The 22,318-nt window shown below is 44.6% G+C and overlaps 1 protein-coding gene across 2 annotated transcripts in view; it reads right to left on the bottom strand.

The window, feature by feature from the left end:
- The window catches only part of fndc3ba (fibronectin type III domain containing 3Ba), a 348,395-nt gene that overhangs the window by 21,350 nt on the left and 304,727 nt on the right, over positions 1-22,318 (bottom strand). For both annotated transcript variants that reach the window (XM_048542804.2, XM_048542805.2), the window contains 2 exons: positions 7,691-7,857; positions 2,012-2,139 (listed from right to left, as the gene is read on the bottom strand). In XM_048542804.2, the coding sequence (XP_048398761.1) occupies positions 2,012-2,139; positions 7,691-7,857 (295 nt within the window). The remainder of the gene's footprint in view (positions 1-2,011; positions 2,140-7,690; positions 7,858-22,318) is intronic.

Here is a 22,318-nt window from a genome sequence, read left to right as displayed (position 1 = left end):
ATCATTCAATATGCTCACAGCTGATGTGATTGGAGAGAGTTACAGATTGTCATTAGGGGAAATAGTTTCTCTGCATCAACTCCACTGAATTCTGTAAACACCTTAAAACGCCTTGTTCAAATCATCCCCAAATCTTCTAAATAGCAGTGCGGGTACCTCAAATGCCTCGCAAATTCACCTTGTGAAAGTTTATAGGGTGTGTATGTGAGGGTATTTGGCAAACAAAGGCATCTCAATTTGGCACTTTCTCCACCTTAGCTTTGGCCCAACCGTGTTGCCATCGCACTGCTAGCTTGGTCATCAGTGAATCAAACCTGCAAACTGCCCACTTTGCTGAACTCAGGATCACCCCATGAAACGATTAGGACAGGTTAAGACATTGGACACATTTCTAGCTGCAGTGTTCAAGGGGTTGGTTAGCTCACTCGTCTGAATGGATGGTTTACAATGCTGAGTGATGCCAATATTCGGGGTCAATTGCCACACCAGCTGAGGCTATTACACTGGTGTTGCCTTCTCAGACTCTCCCCACTGACTGAGGTGTGGTGACCCTGAGGTTACCCAACCACCAGTTGCCTCTGTCTGATAAGAGAGCAGCCCTATGGTCTGGTACAATGATGACAACTTTACTTTTGCTCAGTTGACAACATTTTTTCTGACACCTCTGATTATTGACCCTCCTGCCTGTTTACAGATGTTCCTCCAAATTTACTGCATCAAAACTCTTCGTAATTACAGTTGGGAGCCAGAAAACATGACCCATTATTATTGTTTCTGTTAAGTCTTCCTTTAGCCTTCATCGCTGTAAAGGAGCTACAAGCTGAGAACTTGTCTGATGAATGAGGCCTACACATCATAGCATAGAATCTCAGGTTAATGAGCACTCTCATTGTTTATTTATTCTCTGGACAGTCTGAGCACTGGGACGAGGAGGGAGGCCATTCAGCCCATGAGCCTGCTCCAAAATTCAATTCGATCATGTCTGGTCTGTAAATCAACCTCATTCACCTACTTTTCAACATCATCCCTTGATGATCTTACAGAACAAAAGATTTATCCAACACAGTATTGAAAACGGAGAGTGCGCAGTCAATACCCTCAGCTTTTTGTGTGAGAACTCATTCCAATTACTTGTGGATAATTTCAAGATGGTGATGGACACATCATGTTGTGTGAGGTTTTCACAGGGAATAAAGCTAGCATAACACAGTTATCAGCAGGACAATGGAGATAATTTAAAATTTAGAATTACTTCTTAAGTCTTTTGTTCCAATGATTACCCTGATTGGAATAACAGAAGGAACAATTTCAATGGTTCACAAAGTTGATACAAATTATTTGGAAGGTTCCAGGGACATGCCTTCGCTGTGAGCATCAGGGGATCTCTCTTCTTGATAGGTACCAAGAGAACCTCATTCTCAACGGGCACCAAGAAAAATCCTTTTCTCAATGGGCACCAAGACAACCCTGTTCTCAATGGGTACCAAGAGAACCCTGTTCTCAATGAAGAATCCTCTTTTCACTGGGGACCAAGACAGCCTCCTTCTTAATTGTCACCAAGACAGTCCCATTCTCAATGGGCATCAAGAGAGTCCCATTCTCAGTGGGCACCAAGAGAACCCTCTTCTGAATGAAGAACTCTCTTTTCACTGGGCACTAAGGGAGCCTCCTTCTTAACTGTCACCAAGACTGTACCATCCTCAGTCGACACCAAGAGAACCCTCTTCTCAGTGGGCACCAAGAGAACTCCATTCTCATTGGTGAAGGGAGAACACCTTCTCAATGGACAAAGAGGAGGACCCTTCACATTGGGCATCAGGGACACCAAAAACCTTCAATTAAGCTTCAGTTCAGCTCAGGGGATGTTGTGCAAATGGCATCTCCTGATCCCGAGGCAAGGCACTCCCATTCCAAACATCAATCTCACTTAAGCATTTATGGTTGGTGGTGCCAGACACTTCAGAAATGTCGTCTCCCTGCCAGTCAGTACCCACCTACCCCTCACCCTTACCTGTTTGTAGTCTAACTCCCTGCCCAGTGTGACCTGGAGAATGTAACTCATTGGATCGCCTCTCATTGGTGGAAGTCCTTCCCACGTGACCTCACATGCGGTTCCTTCCAGCTGAGTGGCCCGTGGAGCTGAAAGAAACAAGAACACAAAGGCTGTGTATTTGTGCTGCAGCTTATGATCCATATCTAGGTGTCTGCTGAAAGCTTTATGAAAATCAGTTTGGCTTGACATAGACTAACAATGAAGACACAGCTACCCATTTGTAGATCTGCTCAGTCTTCAACTGATTATATTATTGAAGCATCAGTTATCAACTGTTTCCTCTGTAAAACATACTTCTGATGATTCAGTGAACAATCAAGATACAAAATCAGGAAAAATTCAGTGAATAACATTTCAAAATTCAACTTGGAAGCTATGGGGAACTGATTAACATGTTTGATTTTAAAATTCAATTAAATATGCATTTCAAAAGCAACATTTAAAGAAAAAAAATTACCTCATACTGGATAAAACAATAATTGCAGTGGAATAAATAGACCCATTATCTACCAGTGGAGTTACCCAAACGTCTGTGAGCTCATTGAATGAAAGTCGTAACATGCTGGGAGAAGCAATGCCCTTCAACAGATTTTGAACGTATATATGTGAGGCTGGATGAACACAGCAGGCCAAGCAGCATCTCAGGAGCACAAAAGCTGACGTTTCGGGCCTCGACCCTCTCTGATGAAGGGTCTAGGCCCGAAACGTCAGCTTTTGTGCTCCTGAGATGCTGCTTGGCCTGCTGTGTTCATCCAGCCTCACATTTTATTATCTTGGAATTCTCCAGCATCTGCAGTTCCCATTATCTTTGAACGTATATATCTTGTGTTTTCTTCACCCCTACTTTTTCACACTTATCATGGATTTTGGCAAGTTAATCAGTGGTTTGTGTCAGAGCTTTCATTCCTCTATGGATGAAGTTGCTTCATTTCCAAAACCACTGTCGTCATTTTACAGCCAGGGTTTGGATCTAACATGTGAGGTGTCAGTTTTCCTGCCACGACATAAACATCAGAGCCCAGGTCTCCAGGAATAGCATCTCTTGTTCTTCTTTAAAATACTCACCCTTCCACACCCACCTGAGAGGGAGCTGGGGCCTGAGTCAGGCTGCGCACTGAAAAGGCAGTACCACCATCATTGTTGTACTCTTTCAGCACTGCATTAAGTGCGCGAGCGTGGGTTACACAGTGAGCTCTCCACAGTGGGAATTTAACTCAATGTTCTGACCCCAGAGGCAAGAGGTGCACCTCCTGGAACCATGCATTTCAGAAAATGGGCAGGGATCACTCTGGCGCACGTGATGCTGCCGGGACACTGTTGTTACAATGAACGTTTTTGGAAATTTGTAAAGTGGTGCACAATTGGTCTTAGATTGGGAACAACGTGGTGTGGGCAAATGTCACCCAGTAATATAACCCTGAATGCTGTGTGCTCAGGGAGCCAATGGCAACCATCAGGTTTTGACAAGGTACAGTCTGTTCAAATGCGGGCCTTGATCAATTCGAAGCAGAGAACTAAGCCAACCCTGGCTGACAGAGGGAACATTTCCACCCTCCCCTGGCCAGGAGGAAGTACACTTTGGTAGAAGTCTCAGCAACTTGATACGTCTACTTATCCGAATGGGTGCTGTGGACTGCAACTTAGAACAGGTTCCTGTCAAAGTAAAGACCTAACACCACTTTAGATAAACAGTCGTAAGTCTCCATGGTGACAGAGACATAGTTCTGAGTCTCCATGGTACTAAATGCCATGAAAAGGTGCCAACATCATCAAAAACACCTCCCACTCCGGTAATACATTCTTCTAACCTCTGTCAGTCAGGCACAACATACAGAAACTTGAACAAAAGCACCAATAGGTTCAAGAACAGCTTTTACCCTGGTGACAGGAACACAGTCCCGGGTTTGCACAGTGAATACACAGTCCTGAGTTTGCGCGGTGACAGGTACACAGTCCCGAGTCTGTGTGGTGACAGGCACACACCGCACAGACTCGGGACTGTCACCGCGCAGACTCGGGACTGTGTTCCTGTCACAGTGCAAACTCGGGACTGTGTTCCTGTCACCGCGCAGACTTGAGACTGTCTGCCTGTCACAGTGCAGACTCAGGATTGTGTTCCTGTCACCATGCAGGCTCGGGACTGTGCTCCTGACAGGCACACAGTCCCGGGTCTGCACAGTGACAGGAACACAGTCCTGAGTCTGCACGGGGACAGAAACACAGTCCCGAGTCTGCACGGTGACAGGAACACAGTCCCGAGTCTGCGCGGTGACAGGAACACAGTCCCGAGTCTGCGCGGTGACAAGAACACAGTCCCGAGTCTGCGCAGTGACAGGAGCACAGTCCCGAGTCTGCACGGTGACAGGTAGACAGTCCCGAGTCTGCACTGTGACAGGAACACAGTCCCGAGTCTGCGCGGCGACAGGTACACAGTCCCGAGTCTGCGCGGTGACAGGTACACAGTCCCGAGTCTGCGCGGTGACAGGTACACAGTCCCGAGTCTGCGCAGTGACAGGTACACAGTCCCGCGTCTGCACGGTGACAGGAACACAGTCCCGCGTCTGCACGGTGACAGGAACACAGTCCCGCGTCTGCACGGTGACAGGCACACAGTCTCAAGTCTGCGCGGTGACAGGAACACAGTCCCAGGTCTGCACGATGACAGGGGCACAGTCCCGAGTCTGTATGGTGACAGGAACACAGTCCTGAGTGTGCACTGTGACAGGCACACAGTCTCAAATCTGCACTGTGACAGGAACACAGTCCTGAGTCTGTGCAGTGACAGGTACACGGTCCCGAGTCTGCACTGTGACAAGATCACAGTCCCGAGTCTGCACGGTGACAGGAACACAGTCCCAGGTCTGCATGGAGACAGGAGCACAGTCCTGAGTCTGCATGGTGACAGGAACACAGTCCCGAGTCTGCATGGTGACAGGAACACAGTTCCGAGTCTGCATGGTGACAGGAACACAGTCTCAAGTCTGCACTGTGACAGGAAGACAGTCCTGAGTCTGCGCGGTGGCAGGTATACAGTCCCGAGTCTGCACTGTGACAGGAACACAGTCCTGAGTCTGCATGGTGACAGGAACACAGTCTCAAGTCTGCGCAGTGACAGGAACACAGTCCCGAGTCTGTGCAGTGACAGGTACACAGTCCCGAGTCTGCGTGGTGACAGGCACACAGTCCCAGGTCCGCGCAGTGCCAGGTACACAGTCCCAGGTCCGCGCAGTGCCAGGTACACAGTCCCGAGTCTGCACAATAACAGATGCACAGTTTTAGGTCCCTGCAGAGGCAGACACACATTGCCGACGTATTGATATTCCTTGTGCTGCCAGTGAAGTGTGAGCTCACTGTTGACAGCTGGTAGTGGAATTCCTGCCCAGCTACCTCTCTGTAGCCAATCACAGAGAAGTCCGAGGTCCCGTTAAGATGCGCAAATATTGCGAATGAAACAGAACGGGAAGGTCATGTGCACTCACCTCTGTTTCATTCCTGTAAATATACCACTCCCACAAGAACCCAGCACTCACCTCATTTTATTGATTTCAAACACATTTTTATGGAGACCTAAAATGAGAATGCAGGGTCAGTGTCCAGTTCACTGCGCAGCATTGCCTCACCAGAAAACAGCTCATGAGCAGCCCAGGTTAAACTCATCCAAAAGACTACATTGTACTAACTGTCGCTGAAGATTCCTTATCACTGGTTAATTAAAATTCTCCTCCTCTATTGTCCTTTGTCATTCCAGAATTCTTCCACTGCAATAAAAAACTGCTAAGTAGTTTTCTTCTCAGATTATTTTGCTGATTAAATTTTAGATAATGCATGAATATTTCAAAAATGAAATTAGCCCCAACTGCCAATATAAATTAGGAAAGCATATCGCAAGTTTACGCAAGTCATTGGAGGTACTTAGAGAAGCAATAGGTTGTTACAGGAGGACAACAGCATGGGAGAAAACAAGCTAGGAGGGAACAGGGGTGGCTCAGTGATTAGCACTGCTGCCTCACAGCACCTAGGACCTGGGTTCAATTCCACCCTCAGGCAACAGTCTTGTGGAGTTTACACATTCTCCCTGTGTCTCCGTGGGTTTGCTCTGGTTTTCTCCCTATGTTCAAAGACATGCAGGGTAGGTGAGTTAGCCATGCTGAATTTCCTTTAGTGTTCTAAGATGCATAGATTAGAGGGATGAGTCTAGGTGGGATGCTAGGCTCAGTGTGGACTTGTTAGGCTGAGGGGCCTATTTCCACACTGTCAGGATTCTATAGGAAGTAGGAGGCCATTCAGCCCCTCATGCCTGTTTCAATATTCTGAGATTCTACCCAACCTGCAACTCCACCCCTCACTTGGATCCATATCCATGTCCATCAGTCAGATGGAAAAATACTGATCCCCTGAATTACTGCTTTGAGAGTGTCTCAGAACTCCACACTTTGCATGAAGAATTATATTTTCTCAGCTTTTCTTTTCAAGGACCTCCGACTCAAAGATTACATGCCCTTGTCCTAGACTGGCCTCAACACAGAAACCCAATAGAATGGCAATAGGTCATTTGGTCCATCAAGTCCACACTGACCCTCTGAAGACAATCCCACCCAGATGCACCCTGTGTAACCCTACATTTAGCATGGCCAATCCATCTAACTTGCCCATCTTTGGACTGTGGGAGGAAACCGGAGCACCTGGAGAAACCCCATGCAGACATGATGAGAATATGCAAACTCCACACAGACAGTCATGCAAGGGTGGAATTGAACCTGTGTCCCTGTCGCTGGGAGGCAGCAGTGCTGACCACTGAGCCACCGTGTCGCCCAGTCAACTAGCCTCACCAGTGGACAAGAAAACTCCCCTCTCTCTGCTCTACCAATCCCTTCTGAAATTCTGACACTATCAATCAAATCGGCCTCACTTTGACTTTCCAAATTCTAGGTGAGCTTCAGTCTTCTTCATGTCTCTCAATTCCTATGTTCACAAGCCAGGTACAAATGGATAGAGCAAACAAACAGGTCCTTACTGTAAATGTTGCTCATGAGCCTGCTTTCACCATAATTCATCTCACCCTATCAGCCTATCCTTCTGTTCCTTCCTCCCCCACATGCTTTTCTGGCGTACCCTTAAATGCATTACCAATTCCTTCCACTAAACCCTGCAGTAATGAAGTTTATATTTTAACTGCTCTCTGAATAAAGAGGTTTTGCCTCAGTTCTTTCCTGGGTTTACTGGTCACCAGCTTATGTTGATGCAGTCTAGTTTCAGATCGCCCTGTTTCCAAAATGTAGGGACACTTGGTCACACTCTACTGAGCCTCTCTCAGAATTTTAGCATAAAGAATGCTGCAAAATTCGGAAACCAAAACAGACATTGCTGGAGAAACTCAGCAGGTCTGGCATCATCGATGGACAGAAAGCAGTTAATGTTCTGGATCCAGTGACCCTTCTTGAGAACTGTAGAAGAAGTCACACAGGCCTCAAAATATTAACCCTGATCGTCTCTCCACAGACGGTGCAGGACCTGCTGAGTTTCTCCGGCAATTTCCGTTTCTGTTTCAGAATTTTAACGGCCTCCATTGGCTCATCGTTTTCATTCTTAAGTGCAATGAGCTCCAGGTTCCTCAGTCCTGTAACCAAAATGACCTACCTTTGAGTGCAGGAGGGACTAATTTGGTTGTGTTGAACACATGGACCATGGAGAAGGGTCCTTCCCCAGCCTCGCTGACTGCCTGAATTCGGAAGCTGTAACATGTGGACTCCGTCAATCTCTGCACCTTGTAAGTGTGGCTTGGCCCTCGATAGATTGGAACAAACCTGAGGAGGCAAGACATAGAAATGATTCCAATAGGAGAAGCCCAGTTGAACCACAGTAATATCTACTTATCTTCAATGTGTTGAAAGTCATTTTTCTTCCCAAAAGTTGGCTTCCTTTTGATACATTTAAAATGTATTCGTTCAACTTGTGTGGCTACACGTTCCTTTCTTCATGTTTATTCTCAGTTTGGCCCAAGCCAACCATTGACGGTCATGGCACATAGTCATCACACAATTTTCTTAAACAGTTTCCTGCAATTCTTTAAGCCACTTCTATTTTTATTCAAGGAACAATATCTAAAGTCAGGGTTGAAACAAGTAGAAAGAACAATTCAAGAACTTACATATTTCATGACCTTTGTAAAATCAGAAAAAAGGCAAAATACTGTGGATGCTGGAAATCTGAAGCAAACACAGAGAAAGCTGAAGAAACTCAGCAGGTCTGAAAGCATTTGTTGGGAAAGAAACAAAGCTAATGCTTTGAGTCCGATATGACTTCTTCAGAAGAGCTGGAGAATGCACTTTTCATACTTTTAACCAACGACCAGGCACAGTCCAAAAGCCAAATGGGTTGCTATAGGTGGGGAAAGATAAAAAGACATGTAAAATGGGTCTCAATTAAGGTGTGAAAGGGAGAGGGTAAGACCTCTCTACTAACAGCAAAGTAAACAAGGCACAGACAAGTAAAGGATGTGGAGGAAGGAAAAGAGAATGTAAGAAAAATGGAGAACAGACAGAATGCATTCAGGTTGTGAAGCTATAGAGTTCAATATTGAGACCTTGTGGCTGTAAAATGCTTAAGCAGAAAATGAAGTGTTGTTGTTCCTCAAACTTCCATTGTGCTTCACTGGAACATGACAACAGGCACAGGATAGGGACATTAGGATGACAGCAAGATTGTGCATTCAAATCCCAAACAATTTCGTACAAATTCTGATAGTGCTGAGGTGTTCCACAAACCACTCCACCCAATTGGCATGTGGTTTCGCCAAATTAAAGGGGACCACACCATGAGCAATGAGTGCAGCAGACTGGAAGGAGTAAACATGAAACGTCGCTTCACTTGGAAGGTTTGTCTGGGACTTTGTGGACAGTGAGGAGGTTAAGTCTTACATCTCCTGCAATTGCATGGGAAGGTGCCATGGGGAGAGGAAGAGAGATGGAGGAGTAGAGCAGGGTATTACGGTGGGAATGGTCCCTGAGGAATGCTGACAGTAGAGAGGTGGGGGGGGGGAGGACGTGTTCAATGGTTGCACCTGCTGTTGGTGTTATAGAGGAGTGCAATCTTGTGAATGCGGAGACTAGTGGGGTGGAAAGTATGGGCAAGGGGGACCTTGTTCTGGGAAGGAAGGGATTGGGTAAGGGCAGAAGTGTGGGAAGTGGGTTGAGCATTGCTGAAATCTGGTCAATGTTAACTTTTATTTGTCTCTTTACTGATGCTGCCAAATCCATCGAGATGCTTCTGCTTCTTCTGTGTTCTCTTTAAAAAATTGAGTTGTCGCTTGTATTTGTATTTAACATAATCTTTTGCATGTCTCAGAATCTCCCAAGAACCTGACCTTCAAGTATTTAATCTGATTTGCGTCTGAAAGATAGATTTACATTATGCAGGAGTTGTGTACTCATGGCAAGGGAAGATATTTGTCCGTTTTAGTCAAGGATTCTTCTTGGTGAAGTACACATTACTTGGGGCTATCGAAGTTCCTTGGCATGAACATGCGAATGCAATTCACATCAGGCTTTGAGATTCCAACCGTGTAAAGCTTATAAAGTATAGAATACTAGAGTTTTCCCTGCAAGATTATGCAATTTCATATTTGTGGAGTTGCATTATGTTCATAAAATAAAGACCAGATGCAGATGTGTTGTCAATTGTAATAATGTTTTGATCAGTTAGAACAAATGCATAGATGCTTACTGATGTTTTGATGATACTGTTTCGGACGGTCTAGTTGAATTTGCATTCTGCATCAGTACAATTAAAGGGTTGCAGATTATGCGTCCCGAGAGACTTCACAGAGCTTCTGAGAATATTCTATTGTGCTATTTTACTCTGTGCAGACAGTTCCTAATGTGTTGGCTTTTTGTCTTTGCAGAATGAAATGAGCATAGCAACACGGCAGCTGTCTAAACAGCTTCTTGCATATGAGAAACAGGTGAGAACATCGGTGGGAGCCAAGAGCAGGTGAGGCAAGTCTGAGAGAGAGCAGTTCAGAAAGCACTATGACTGTGAGCGCGGGGAAAGACTGAGTGAGGAAGGGATTTAAGAGCCCCACTTGAGAGATATCGGATTGAATTGGGAGGAGAACAAAGAACAAAGAAAATTACAGCACAGGAACAGGCCCTTCACACCTCCAAGCCTGTGCTGATCGAGATCCTCTCATCTAAACCTGTCATCTATTTGCTAAGGGTCTGTATCCCTTTGCTCTCTGCCCATCCATGTACCTGTCCAGATACACCTTAAAAGACATTATCGTGTCTGCATCTACCACCTCCACTGGTAACGCGGAGATACCGCATCTGAGCACAGCTACCCAGTACCTTTCAGTCAAATGAAAAGGTGCAATAAAGCAGAGATTGTTGGAGAAACTCAGGATGCTCGGCTGCATCAGTGGAGGGAAAGCAGAAGAAAGTTGCATGTTTTTTATTTAGGTTCTGTTTTTCCAATGATTTGGTAAAAGAGGAGTATGAATTTCAGACGTTTATGCTCCTTACTTGTTTTTAAGGAGGCTGTGTTTGAGGGTGAGAGGGGAAATCCCATTAACTCTATGCCATTACAGTTTGTGGTTGCATTTTATGAGCAATCCAAAAAAGGATTAAACTGATGGAGTCAAAAAGAGGAAAGTAGAGAATTAGAGAGAGACTGGGGATAAAGGATCAGAGAGGAAAGGGGTAAAGGCATGTGTGAGAGGAAGGGATACTCCAATGGTCCAACTTTGAAAAACAAAACTGAGTTTTGAAGCAAAATAATTCTATGTTTGCACATTGTTAGTTAGAATTATTGTAGAATCCCTGCAGTGTGTAGGCAGGCCATTCAGCCAATCGAGTCCACACCAACCCTACTAACAGCATCACACCCAGACTTAACTCCATATCCTATCCCTGTAACTCTGCATTTCCCATGGCTAATCCACCGAGCCGACACATCCCTGTACACTACCGGCAATTTAGCCTGGCTAATCCACCTAACCTACACATCTTTGGACTGTGGGAGGAAACCGGAGCACCTGGAGGAAACCCACACAGATGCAGGGAGAACGTGCAAAGTCCACACAGACAGTTACCCGAGGACAGAATCGAACCCAGCGTTGTGGGGCAGCAGTGCTAACCACTGAGCCACCTGTCTAGCCTAAGCAAGTGGGGAAAAACAAAGACTGAACTACAGAGAATGGCATGTTGCATGTTTTCTCATTCTATTTCAATTTCTTATTTGGGATGATGAGCTTGAGAAATAGAAAACCACCTTTTCTCGAGGCAGAGATGAGAAATATAGAGGAAGGGTAGCTGGGAATTACAGCTGAGACAGTGGGTCAAGGCGAATGTGCAGTGAGAATGTTTTGATGTTGTATAAATGAATCTCTGAGGTAAACAGTATTGTTGTTGTGACCTTTGTGATCACGTGTTCACATTCCAGGAAGAAGCTGGAACTAGTTCAGTTTGGAACCTCCAGTTCTCTGTCCTTGACAGTATCAAAATAAATATACACTAACAAGGTGTCAGGCCTTAGCTTTTACCAATACATGAACTATCCACATAAGACCATGATCAAACTGACTGAAGTGAGGGGGTTGAGGGACAGAGAAGGAAGTGAGTGAGAGAAAGAGGGATGTGACAGCAAGTGTGAAGTTTGTCAATGAGTTTCAGTTTAGTTTTATGGAAAGCATTGCAAGTTGAGTGTCCGGGTGGAGGAGGCAGTTAAAAGTTGGTGAGAACCGAGAGCAGGTGATGCAAGTTTGAGACAGGACAGTTCAGAAAGCACTATGACTGTGAGCGAGGAGAAAGACTGAGTGAGGAAGGGATTGAAGAGCCCGAGTTGAGAGATACAGGATTGAACTGGGAGGAGAACATAGAAGGAAGAAAATTACAGAGACTGGTGGGCTTGTAGAATTCATTGCCGCAGAGTGCAGTGGAGGCCGGGACATTAGATGCCTTCAAGGTAGAGATCGACAAATTCTTGATCTCAAAAGGAATCAAGGGCTATGGGGAGAGTGCAGGGAAGTGGTGTTGAAATGCCCATCAGCCATGATTTAAATGGCGGAGTGGACTTGATGGGTTGAAAGGCCTTACTTCCACTCCTATTTCATATGGTCTTACAGCACAGGAATAGGCCCTTCGGCCCTCCAAGCCTGCGCCGATCAAGATCGTCTATCCATTGATAAGGTTTCCCATGGTAGGCTCATTCAGAAGGTCAGGAGGAATGAGATACAGGGGAACTTAGCTGTCTGGATACAGAATTGGCTGGCCAACAGAAGACAGCGAATGGTAGTAGAAGGAAAATATTCTGCCTGGAAGTCAGTGGTGAGTGGGGTTCCAATGGGCACTGTCCTTGGGCCTCTACTGTTGTAATTTTTATTAATGACTTGGATGAGGGGATTGAAGGATGGGTCAGCAAGTTTGCAGATGACACGAAGGTTGGCGGTGTCGTTGACAGTAAAGAGGGCTGTTGTAGGCTGCAGCGGGACATTGACAGGATGCAGAGATGGGCTGAGAGGTGGCAGATGGAGTTAAACCTGGATAAATGCAAGGTGATGCATTTCGGAAGGTCGAATTTGAAAGCTGAGTACAGGATTAAGGATAGGATCCTTGGCAATGTGGAGGAACAGAGGGATCTTGGTGTGCAGATACATAGATCCCTTAAAATGGCCACCCAAGTGGACAGGGTTGTTAAGAAAGCATATGGTGTTTTGGCTTTCATTAACAGCGGGATTGAGTTTAAGAGTCGTGAGATCTTGTTGCAGCTCTATAAAACTTTGGTTAGACCGCACTTGGAATACTGCGTCCAGTTCTGGGCGCCCTATTATAGGAAAGATGTGGATGCTTTGGAGAGGGTTCAGAGGAGGTTTACCAGGATGCTGCCTGGACTGGAGGGCTTATCTTATGAAGAGAGGTTGACTGAGCTCGGACTTTTCTCATTGGAGAAAAGGAGGAGGAGAGGGGACCTAATTGAGGTATACAAGATAATGAGAGGCATAGATAGAGTTGATAGCCAGAGACTATTTCCCAGGGCAGAAATGGCTAACACGAGGGGTCATAGTTTTAAGCTGGTTGGAGGAAAGTATAGAGGGGATGTCAGAGGCGGGTTCTTTACACAGAGAGTTGTGAGAGCATGGAATGCGATGCCAGCAGCAGTTGTGGAAGCAAGGTCATTGGGGACATTTAAGAGACTGCTGGACATGCATATGGTCACAGAAATTTGAGGGTGCATACATGAGGATCAATGGTTGGCACAACATCGTGGGCTGAAGGGCCTGTTCTGTGCTGTACTGTTCTATGTTCTATGTTAAACCTGTCATCTATTTGCTAAGGGTCTGTATCCCTTTGCTGCCTGCCCATCCATGTACCTGACAAGATACATCTTAAAAGACACTATTGTGTCTGCGTCTACCACCTCCACTGGTAACATGTTCCAGGCACCCACCATCCTCTGCGTAAAGAACTTTCCACGCATATCTCCCACAAACTTTCCTCCTCTCACTTTGAACTCATGACCCCTAGTAATTGAGTCCCCCACTCTGGGGAAAAAAAACTTATTGCTATCCATCTTGTCTATACCCCTCATGATTTTGTAGACCTCAATCAGGTCCCCCCTCAATCTCCATCTTTCTAATGAAAATAATCCTAATCTACTCAACCTTTCTTCATAGCTAGCACCCTCCATACCAGGCAGCATCCTGGTGAACCTCCTCTGCACCCTCTCTAAAGCATCCACATCCTTTTTGTAATGTGGCGACCAGAACTGAAGGGAGGTTCATGGCTAGAGGATAGGAAGAGAAATCCCAGAGAAAAATATTTTCTGTAATTTTGTGTTCCTTTGAAAATGTCACGTTTGCTAGATTCAAAAAAAATGTCAGGGATTGATCCCATGATTGTATTTCCAGAGTTTTGAATCCCCTTGCATTGTTCCGACATTCCAGCAAAAGCTGGCATGCAGGGCCTGGAGATAAGCTATCTGCTTCCAGACAGCTCTTGGCAAAGGAAAGCATTAAGACCCATGATGCCATTTTGGGTACAACTGCTTCAGGTGACTTAAAGCTAGAGTTATTTAATCAACCTATAGAGGTAAAGTTCGCTTAATGACCTTCCACTTAGCCTTCTGAGATGGGCCAGAGGAAGAGGAAGATCGTGAGATGGTGAGGTTGAGAATGGATGGTTAACAGAAGATCTCCAATACGGGGGTGGGGGGGTGGTGGAGTCGCAAAAGGGAAAGATAAGGGAAGGAAGTTGACAAAGGAAGGAATGGGTTAAAAGGTAAGAATAAGGAAAGGAGGGAGGAGAGGCTGAAAGAGGTAAAATGAGGAGAAAAAAGTAAGCAAAGAGAGAATAAGATGGAGGGCAAATATTCAATGGAAAAGGAACATTGGTCTCTCTTCACTTATCCTTGGCTGAGGGGCACTATCTCAACCTTAATCTCATAAGTTGGCTTCTGTAGCTGACCTTCCACAAGGTACATAGAAACAGGAGTAGGCCATTCAGCCCTTTGAGTCTGATAGCTATTTAATATGATCATCCAACACAGTACCCCAATCCTGCTTTTAAATTGTACGCATTGATCCTTTTAGTGCTGAGGTCTATAACTACCTGCTTTAGCAAACATTCAATGTTTTGGCCTCAAGCACTTTCTGTGTCAGAAGATTCCGCAGACTGACCACTCACCGGTTGAAGAGATTTCTTATGATGCTAAGGGGCCACTGAAAATGGGCATCATTAGGGGAGGGCCTGGTGGCAGCAATTTTCTGTGGCAGTGCCTCAATTAGGGAGCAAACGTGGAAAGGGTAGTTGGCAGTGGGGGCGGGGGGAGCGGAGGGAAGGGGGCAACTATGGGCATAAGTGACTGACAGTACAATCTCACCATGACCCTTCATGTGTGAAATGTAATTATTCTTCACATCACAGATACTGACAAAAAGAGAAACCAAAAATAATCAATTGGGTATTCTCTGAAAGAAAATATATATCTATAGATGTGCTGGGCGTAATAACCTGTCTCTGATTGTAGAATGATATTTATTCATTTCACCCTGGTTAGCGACGATTGACGATTGATGTCCTTACAATCTTTTGGGGTGAAGGCTGCAAAGCTGTTTATCTCTTCACGTTATTGGCACAAGATCTAGTGTTGAAATCTCTCTCTCTCTCTCTATTCATACAAACGTTCTAAAATTTATTAATGATGCGAGTGAGTTTACAAACGAAGCCTGAGATTGCAAGGAATAATTCTTCCCTCACAAAAGACATTCATGGACAGAATGTTGAACTGGAATCAGCAAGTACGCAGTTCCAGTTATTAACAACGCTGGAAGGACAGAGAAACACAACCTGCATTTCTATAGTGCCTTTCAGAACCTCAAAAGCATTATCCAGCCAAACAAAGTGTTCGCTCCCTTGTAAAAGCAAAATACTCCAGTTGTTGGAGATTTGAAAGAAAGACAAATTGCTAGAGAAAGGTCTGACAGCATCTGTGGAAAAACAAGAAGGGTTAACATCCAATATGGCTTTCCTTCAGAATGCAGGTGGACTTAGCACTAACTCTGTTTCTCCCTCCACAGATGCTGCCAAACCTGGAGAATTTCTCATGCGCTTTGTGTTTTTGCTGCACCCAAATTGCAACCAAGCTCCACAAAATTAAACAATAATTACACATCACCATTTGAAGTTGTTTGTGTGATGTGAACATCATTGACCAGGCCTGCATTTGTTACTTATGACAAAACTGTGGGGCAAGTGGAACTTGAACATTCTAGCCCAAAAATAAGGACACTACCACAAATCCATGAAACCAATATTTGTTGCCCAGCTCTGCTAACCCTTGTGACAGTGATGACTGTTAATTAGGTCCAAGTCAAAAGGAGAACCAGAAACAGATGCATTGGCAGTTCTGACGATCTCTGCATTACTTGAGAGTCTGTTTGTTAGGAGAGTCCAGCATTATTCGTCTCTATCTGCTAATGATCACCTAATCCAATACGTCAGCTGCTCTAATTTCTAAAATAGGCACAAAGAGATGATCAGTCAATTAGCACCTTCTATTTGTTTATCCTTAACAATATAATTGGCATCAGTTTAATAATTGGAAGCTGTGTTCTTGAAGTACAAACACAGAAAGTGCTGGAGAAATTCAATGGGTCTGACAGCATCTGTGGCATGAAAAGGAAGAGTTAACATCATGAGTTCAGTATTCGTCTTCTTCTGAACTGAAAGGCATTGGATTTTATATATTTAATGATGGTAGAGATGGGTAGAAGGGAACAGATGCTATTAAGGCCTAATGCAAATGATAAAAGTGGTTGGTAATGATAGGGGAAAACAAAAATGTGAAAGGGAGAGAATGGGTCCTTTATACTGAGAGAAAAATAAACCAGTTAATGCTTGAGTGGGGGATGTAATAAAAATGGAGAATAAACATGTAGTCAAGCTCTGAAGTTCTGGAATTCCACATTGATCCCTAGAAGATGTCAAGTGACTGAGCAGAAAATGAGATAACAAGGTATAGACCAGCAGGCCAAGCAGCATCAGAGAAGCCAGATATGAGGTGCTTTCCTTTAAACTTGCATTGTGCTTTGTCAGAACATTGCAGCAGATCCAGGGTAGAAATGTTAGCATGCTCCCATGTATTTACTGCCCATGGCCTTCAAGGAAACAGAGGTTTCAGATTGGGAAGGTCCTGCAATAGGAGTCTTGGTGAGCTAGTGCAGTGATTCTTGTAGATGGTACACACTGTTGCCACTGTGTATGGTAGTGGTGGATAGGTGCCTATCAAGATGGTTGCTTTATGCAAGATGGCATTGAGCTTCTTGAGTGTTGCAAAACAACTGGGCAAATGAGAGATATTGGAGCGATAATCATTTTCTGTGTGCAGATTGAGTGATACAAATTGTCCCAAGACATAAGGGAGAACTCTCAGGCTCTTCTTTGAAATAATGCTATAGTATTCTATGTCCATTTGAGGGGGCATCTCTGTTTAATGACTGTACCAACAGATGGAACCTCTGACACTGCTGCATTCCCTCAATATTGCACTGGAAGTGTTAGCCAGGATTCTGAGCCAAAGTCCCTGGAACGGAACTTGCCTCTGCCCTGAGGTGTGAATGCTGCTTGATGAGCCATGGCTGGATCTCAGGACTAGCCAGCGCTACACACTTTGACTGCATTTCTGTGATCACCCCCAAAGCAATGTTGCATCAAGGCACACCAGTGAGAGCTCACAAGGTGATGGAAACAATGGACACTTTCTCAGTGTTCTCTGCTTTACACCAATTGGAAAGGCGAGTTGAAGTCTAGCTTTGGCAAAACTGATGTGTGTGTGTTTAAAGGTCACTAGGACATGACCAGAGAGCCCTCAGCATAATGTAGTGCCACTAGACAATAACTTTTCACAATGGCACAGTGGTTAGCACCACTGCCTCATCGCGCCAGGGACCGGGGTTCAGTTCCACCCTTGGGCAACTGTCTGCGTGGAGTTTGCACATTCCCCCCATGTCTGCGTGGGTTTCCTTTGGGTGCTCCAGTTTCCTCCCATAGTCCAAAGACATGCAGGTTCGGTGGATTGGCCATGCTGAATTGCCCTAGATTAGGTGGACTATAGGGGGATGAGTCTGGGTGGGATGCTCTAAAGTTTGTGCGGATTTGTTGGGCCGAACGGCCTGTTTCCTCACTGTAGGGATTCTATTCTATGATGCTACGGAGCTATATGAGGTCAGATACCCACAGCTTAGTCGAAGACTGAGATTCTTCATGAATTATGAGGAATGAAAGGTGGAAATGTTTAGCGAGTGTGTCCTGGAGCTTACGGCCAGAAAACTGAAGGTGCAACTACCAATGCTCGACCACTGTAAAATTCTGAATGCCTAAGAGGGTAGAGTAAGAGGATCACAGAGGCTTGTGGGATAACTATCGATCTAGGAAGTGTCCTAATATCTTCTCCTCTAGCTTGCCATCTGTTGTCAAGTCTGTGAATTCTGAGTCAAGGGTCTTGGCACCTGGTGGGAAGGTGCTGTCTGACTGTGGTCTTAAATAACCACGGTCTTATTCAATGGCAGTCCAGCTTTGAGGGACAGAATAGGCTACTTCACTATTTCTCACCTTCAAATGGTTAAGTTGAAACAGGAAAATGAGATGCAAAACATCTGTGGAAATGCATAATTCTGCTCTCATTTTCATATGGGTTTCAAATTCCTGGCCTCAGTCCTCCCTTTGTCTACAAACTCCTCTCTTTGCACAGATATCTGCCTTTCTCCAATTCTGGCTTCTTGCTAGACTCCTCCTTTCCACCTCTCCATTAAGGTATCAGTGCCTTAAACTGCCAAGTCTCTCAATTCTGGAATTCGCCCTCTTCCCTTCTCCATTAGGTTCTATTTTTTTCTTTTTCCATTTTATTTATACTCAGAAATGATATCCTGAACAAGTGAGTGACTTTCCCACCATCAAAATCACCATCCCGTTTGTGTTTTCTTTTCTCCATGTTTTTTAAAAAAAGTTACTACTCACCAGTAATCACCTGTGTGCGCCAAGTAAATATTTACAAGCAAAGCCCATTGTGTTCAATGCAAACCATCAAAGGTAAGGGCAAGGTACAGAGAGAGGGAAGGGGCTAAATTAAAATGGAGTTGTGAGGGAGATAAAGCACTTTATCCCCTTTGGTGCCCACCTCTGTCTAAAGGCATTGAGAGCATTGATGGGCCTCCATCAGGACTATCATATGGCGGTTGGACATTTGTTGAGTCAGGGTGTGGCTTAGGTGATAAAGCCAGGACACATGCTGGTGATGTAAGGATCTATGGCCAGTTGCCCTGTTCCCTACAATCCTTCCCAGCATCCTGCTCTGTTGGCCATTCAGATGGTGCTAAGATGGTGATTGCACGTGCATATGTGTGGATGTTCATAGGTGCCAACAACTCCCTTTTGTAATTAAAACCAAAGCGCAGGACAAAATCAGGTCAGACAGCATCTGTGGAAATAGCAGTAAGGTAGTGTTTTGAATCCAATATGATTTCTGCAGAACATTGTCAGACTTGGTCAGTAGGGCTCAGGAGCTGGAATGTTCCCTTCCACTCCTCATACTCATCCAAACCCAATTGCCCTTAGCGTGACACATTAGATTCTCCTCACCTTGGACCAACTGAATCAGTGTCAGCCACAGGGAGGATCTGGGGAATTTCGACTCACTTGGGCCTGGAGTGTAATATCCCATCTCCTCCCCAAGCTGGATGTGAAAGATTATCATTGTGTGGGCAAGGTCAGTGGGGATATTCATTCACTTTGTCAATAGAGGTCGCAAAAGTCCCCAGAGCGAGAAGGTGCACAGGAGAAATGAAATATCAGCCTGGAGAATCACAGAAAGGTGGCCTTGAGGGTTTAGAAATGATATGTTCTTCATAACTGTTTGGTTTTGAGATATTCAAGAGCATTGATTTCTGAACTTCAACACTCTGCCTGTTAATCACAAGCATGAACAAGCCTTTCTTCAGAATGATCTCTCTCTGACAGCGCTCGTGAAATTATCTTGTAATGTTTTTACTACATTAGAAAAAAAGCACTATAGAGATTCCAGTTGCTGTTTTGCTGGAATGTAATCATTGTGTAGGCAGCTCTGCAAATCGCAAGTGAAATAACAAATTTAATGTGGGTATTAAAAAGAAAAAGAAAACCTCTTGTGGATTGATTTGACTGGAATTGGTTAGTGATAAAGGCTGGTGGCTGTACTTCTCAAACAATCATTAGCAGAGGACTTTTTAAAGGGTGAGAGGACGTAGTGATACAACCACAGTTTTGTTCGACCTGGGGCTAATGTGTGATATGTACAGCTGATTGTTCAAATTGCTCCTACGTTTTACACATTGCTGTTATTTACAAGTGATCCTGCAGGGGAAACTACAGCAAGCAGTTCATTGTGTCAACTGTTCCTGGAAATCAATTAGAGTCAAATTGCTGTGAGTAACACAGGCTTTCTGAGAAAATTGGTACTCTTGAACAAAGGCCTCTGTTCTCACCAATTAATTTGTCCCAGGATGAGTCTGTGAAGACAAACTGTATTCAAAAGGAGCTCAGAGCGAGCACTCAAAGAAAAGTGAACTTTTCTCTTAAGCTGCAATCAAAATCAAACTACTTTCAAATATTTTTCCTGCATTAGACGTGATAACTACAATTCAGTTGTACAACACATGATGGCTGGTATAGTGTTGTTATGATCCCAACTGATGTAAAGCAAATCAGGGCAGGACTTATACACTTAATGGTAAGGTCCTGGGGAATGTTGCCGAACAGAGACCTTGGAGTGCAGGTTCATTGTTCCTTGAAAGTGGAGTGGCAGAGAGACAAAGTAATGAAGAAGGTGTTTTGTATGCCTGCCTTTATTGGTCAGTACATGGAGTATAGAAGTTGAGAGGTCATGTTGCAGCTGCACAGGACATTGGAATACTGCACTCAATCCTGGTCTCCCTGCTATAAGAAAGATGTTGTTAAACTCAAAAGGGTGCAGAAAAGATTTACAAGGATGTTGCTGGGGTTGGAGGGTTTGAGCTATAGGGAGAGGCCGAATAGATCGGAGCTATTTTCCCTTGAGCATTGCAGGCTGAGGGATGGCCTTATAGAAGTTTATAAAATCATGAGGGGCATGGATAGGGTGAAAAGCCAAGGATATTTCCCCAGTGTAAGGGAGCCCGAAATGAGAGGGTTTAGGTTTAAGATGAGGGGGGAAAGATTTAAGAGGGACCTAAAGGGCAACTTTTTCACGTAGATGGTGGTGCGTGTATGGAATAAAGTGCCAGAGGAAGTGGTGGAGACTGGTACAATTACAACATTGAAAATGTGTCTGGATGGGCACATGAATAGTAAGAGTTTGAAAGGATATGGGCCAAATGCTGGCAAACGGGACTAGATTAATATAAGGTATCTGGTCATCATGGACTTGTTGGACTAAAGGGTATGTTTCTATGCTGAACAACTCAAATTCTACATTAATACTGAAGAAAACAGATCCCAGACTGAAACTGGGGTTATAGACCCTAGCTTCGTTTTAACTATAAAAGTCAGTGGCTGATGCTTTATCACTAGATGCTTTATTTTCAATGGTATCTATCACCGAGCCACCTAAATTAGACGATGAAATAAACTCTGTTACTGAAACATTACAGCAAACACAGGAGTCATATGTAATCAGGGATATAGCAGGATTTCTTTAAAAGGTCCAGCGTTCCTCCATTCACACTCTGGAGTCTACGTGTGTTTAAATATAGGTACATATGTGCACACACAATCTGAACAACTCTCTCCTAGCTGTTTGTCTTTGTGTGTCCCTGAACCCTAATAATTAGACGGCAGTGCAGTTTTGTTCTTTGATAAATCACTAAGACAAATCTCTGCTTTGAGTGCTGTAAAATCTCATTGAAAATTCATGTATGCAAATAGACATCCAGAGTTCTCAGCAGCAAGAACTATATTAAAATTAAACCAAAACTCTGTCTCCTCCTTCTTAGCAAACAAAGTATGGATTTTAATTAAATTCTCAAACTATACACTGTTTCTAACAGTGTTATGGGACATCATGATGTTCTGAAAAGTGCAACAGAAATGGAAATCTTTTTACTCAGAAACATAAAAGTAAAATCTTGTTAACATGGAATGCTTAATTTTAATACCTAGTCATTTCAAACATGAAGGAATTATTTTTAGATTAAAAGTGTGAATTTGAAACCATTTAGATCCAGCAGGCAGGACATAACTCTGGAGTTTCTATGCCAACTGCAGGAATCAGCAATTTTCCCGAAAGGGGATGTGGATGCAAATAGTGAGCCTGCATCCTGTATTCCCAATTTGACTCGATCTTTTTTTGGGGTGCAGGGGTGGGGTGAGGAGAAATGCATCTTCTACCTTTTGCTCCCTCTCCCACTGTCCCACAGCGTGACCCAACTCCAAATGTGATCAGAGATAATGGGAACTGCTGGAGAATCCGAGATAACAAAGTGTAGACCTGGATGAACACAGCAGGCCAAGCAACTCCCCTCCCCCTACTGCATCCCAACACCAGCCCAGCTCATCCCCGCCTCCCTAACCTGTTCTTCCTCTCACATATCCCCTCCTCCCACCTCAAGCCGCACCTCCATTTCCTACGTAATAACCTCATCCCGCCCCGTTGACCTGTCGGTCCTCCCCGGACTGACCCATCCCGTCCCTACCTCCCCACCTATACTCTCCTCTCCACCTATCTTCTCCTCTATCCACCTTCGGTCCACCTCCCCATCTCTCC

The sequence above is a fragment of the Stegostoma tigrinum genome, chromosome 14, assembly GCF_030684315.1.
Source record: "Stegostoma tigrinum isolate sSteTig4 chromosome 14, sSteTig4.hap1, whole genome shotgun sequence".
In the NCBI taxonomy this organism is placed as follows: Eukaryota; Metazoa; Chordata; class Chondrichthyes; order Orectolobiformes; family Stegostomatidae; genus Stegostoma; species Stegostoma tigrinum.
This window is presented reverse-complemented; position numbering and strand designations above follow the sequence as displayed.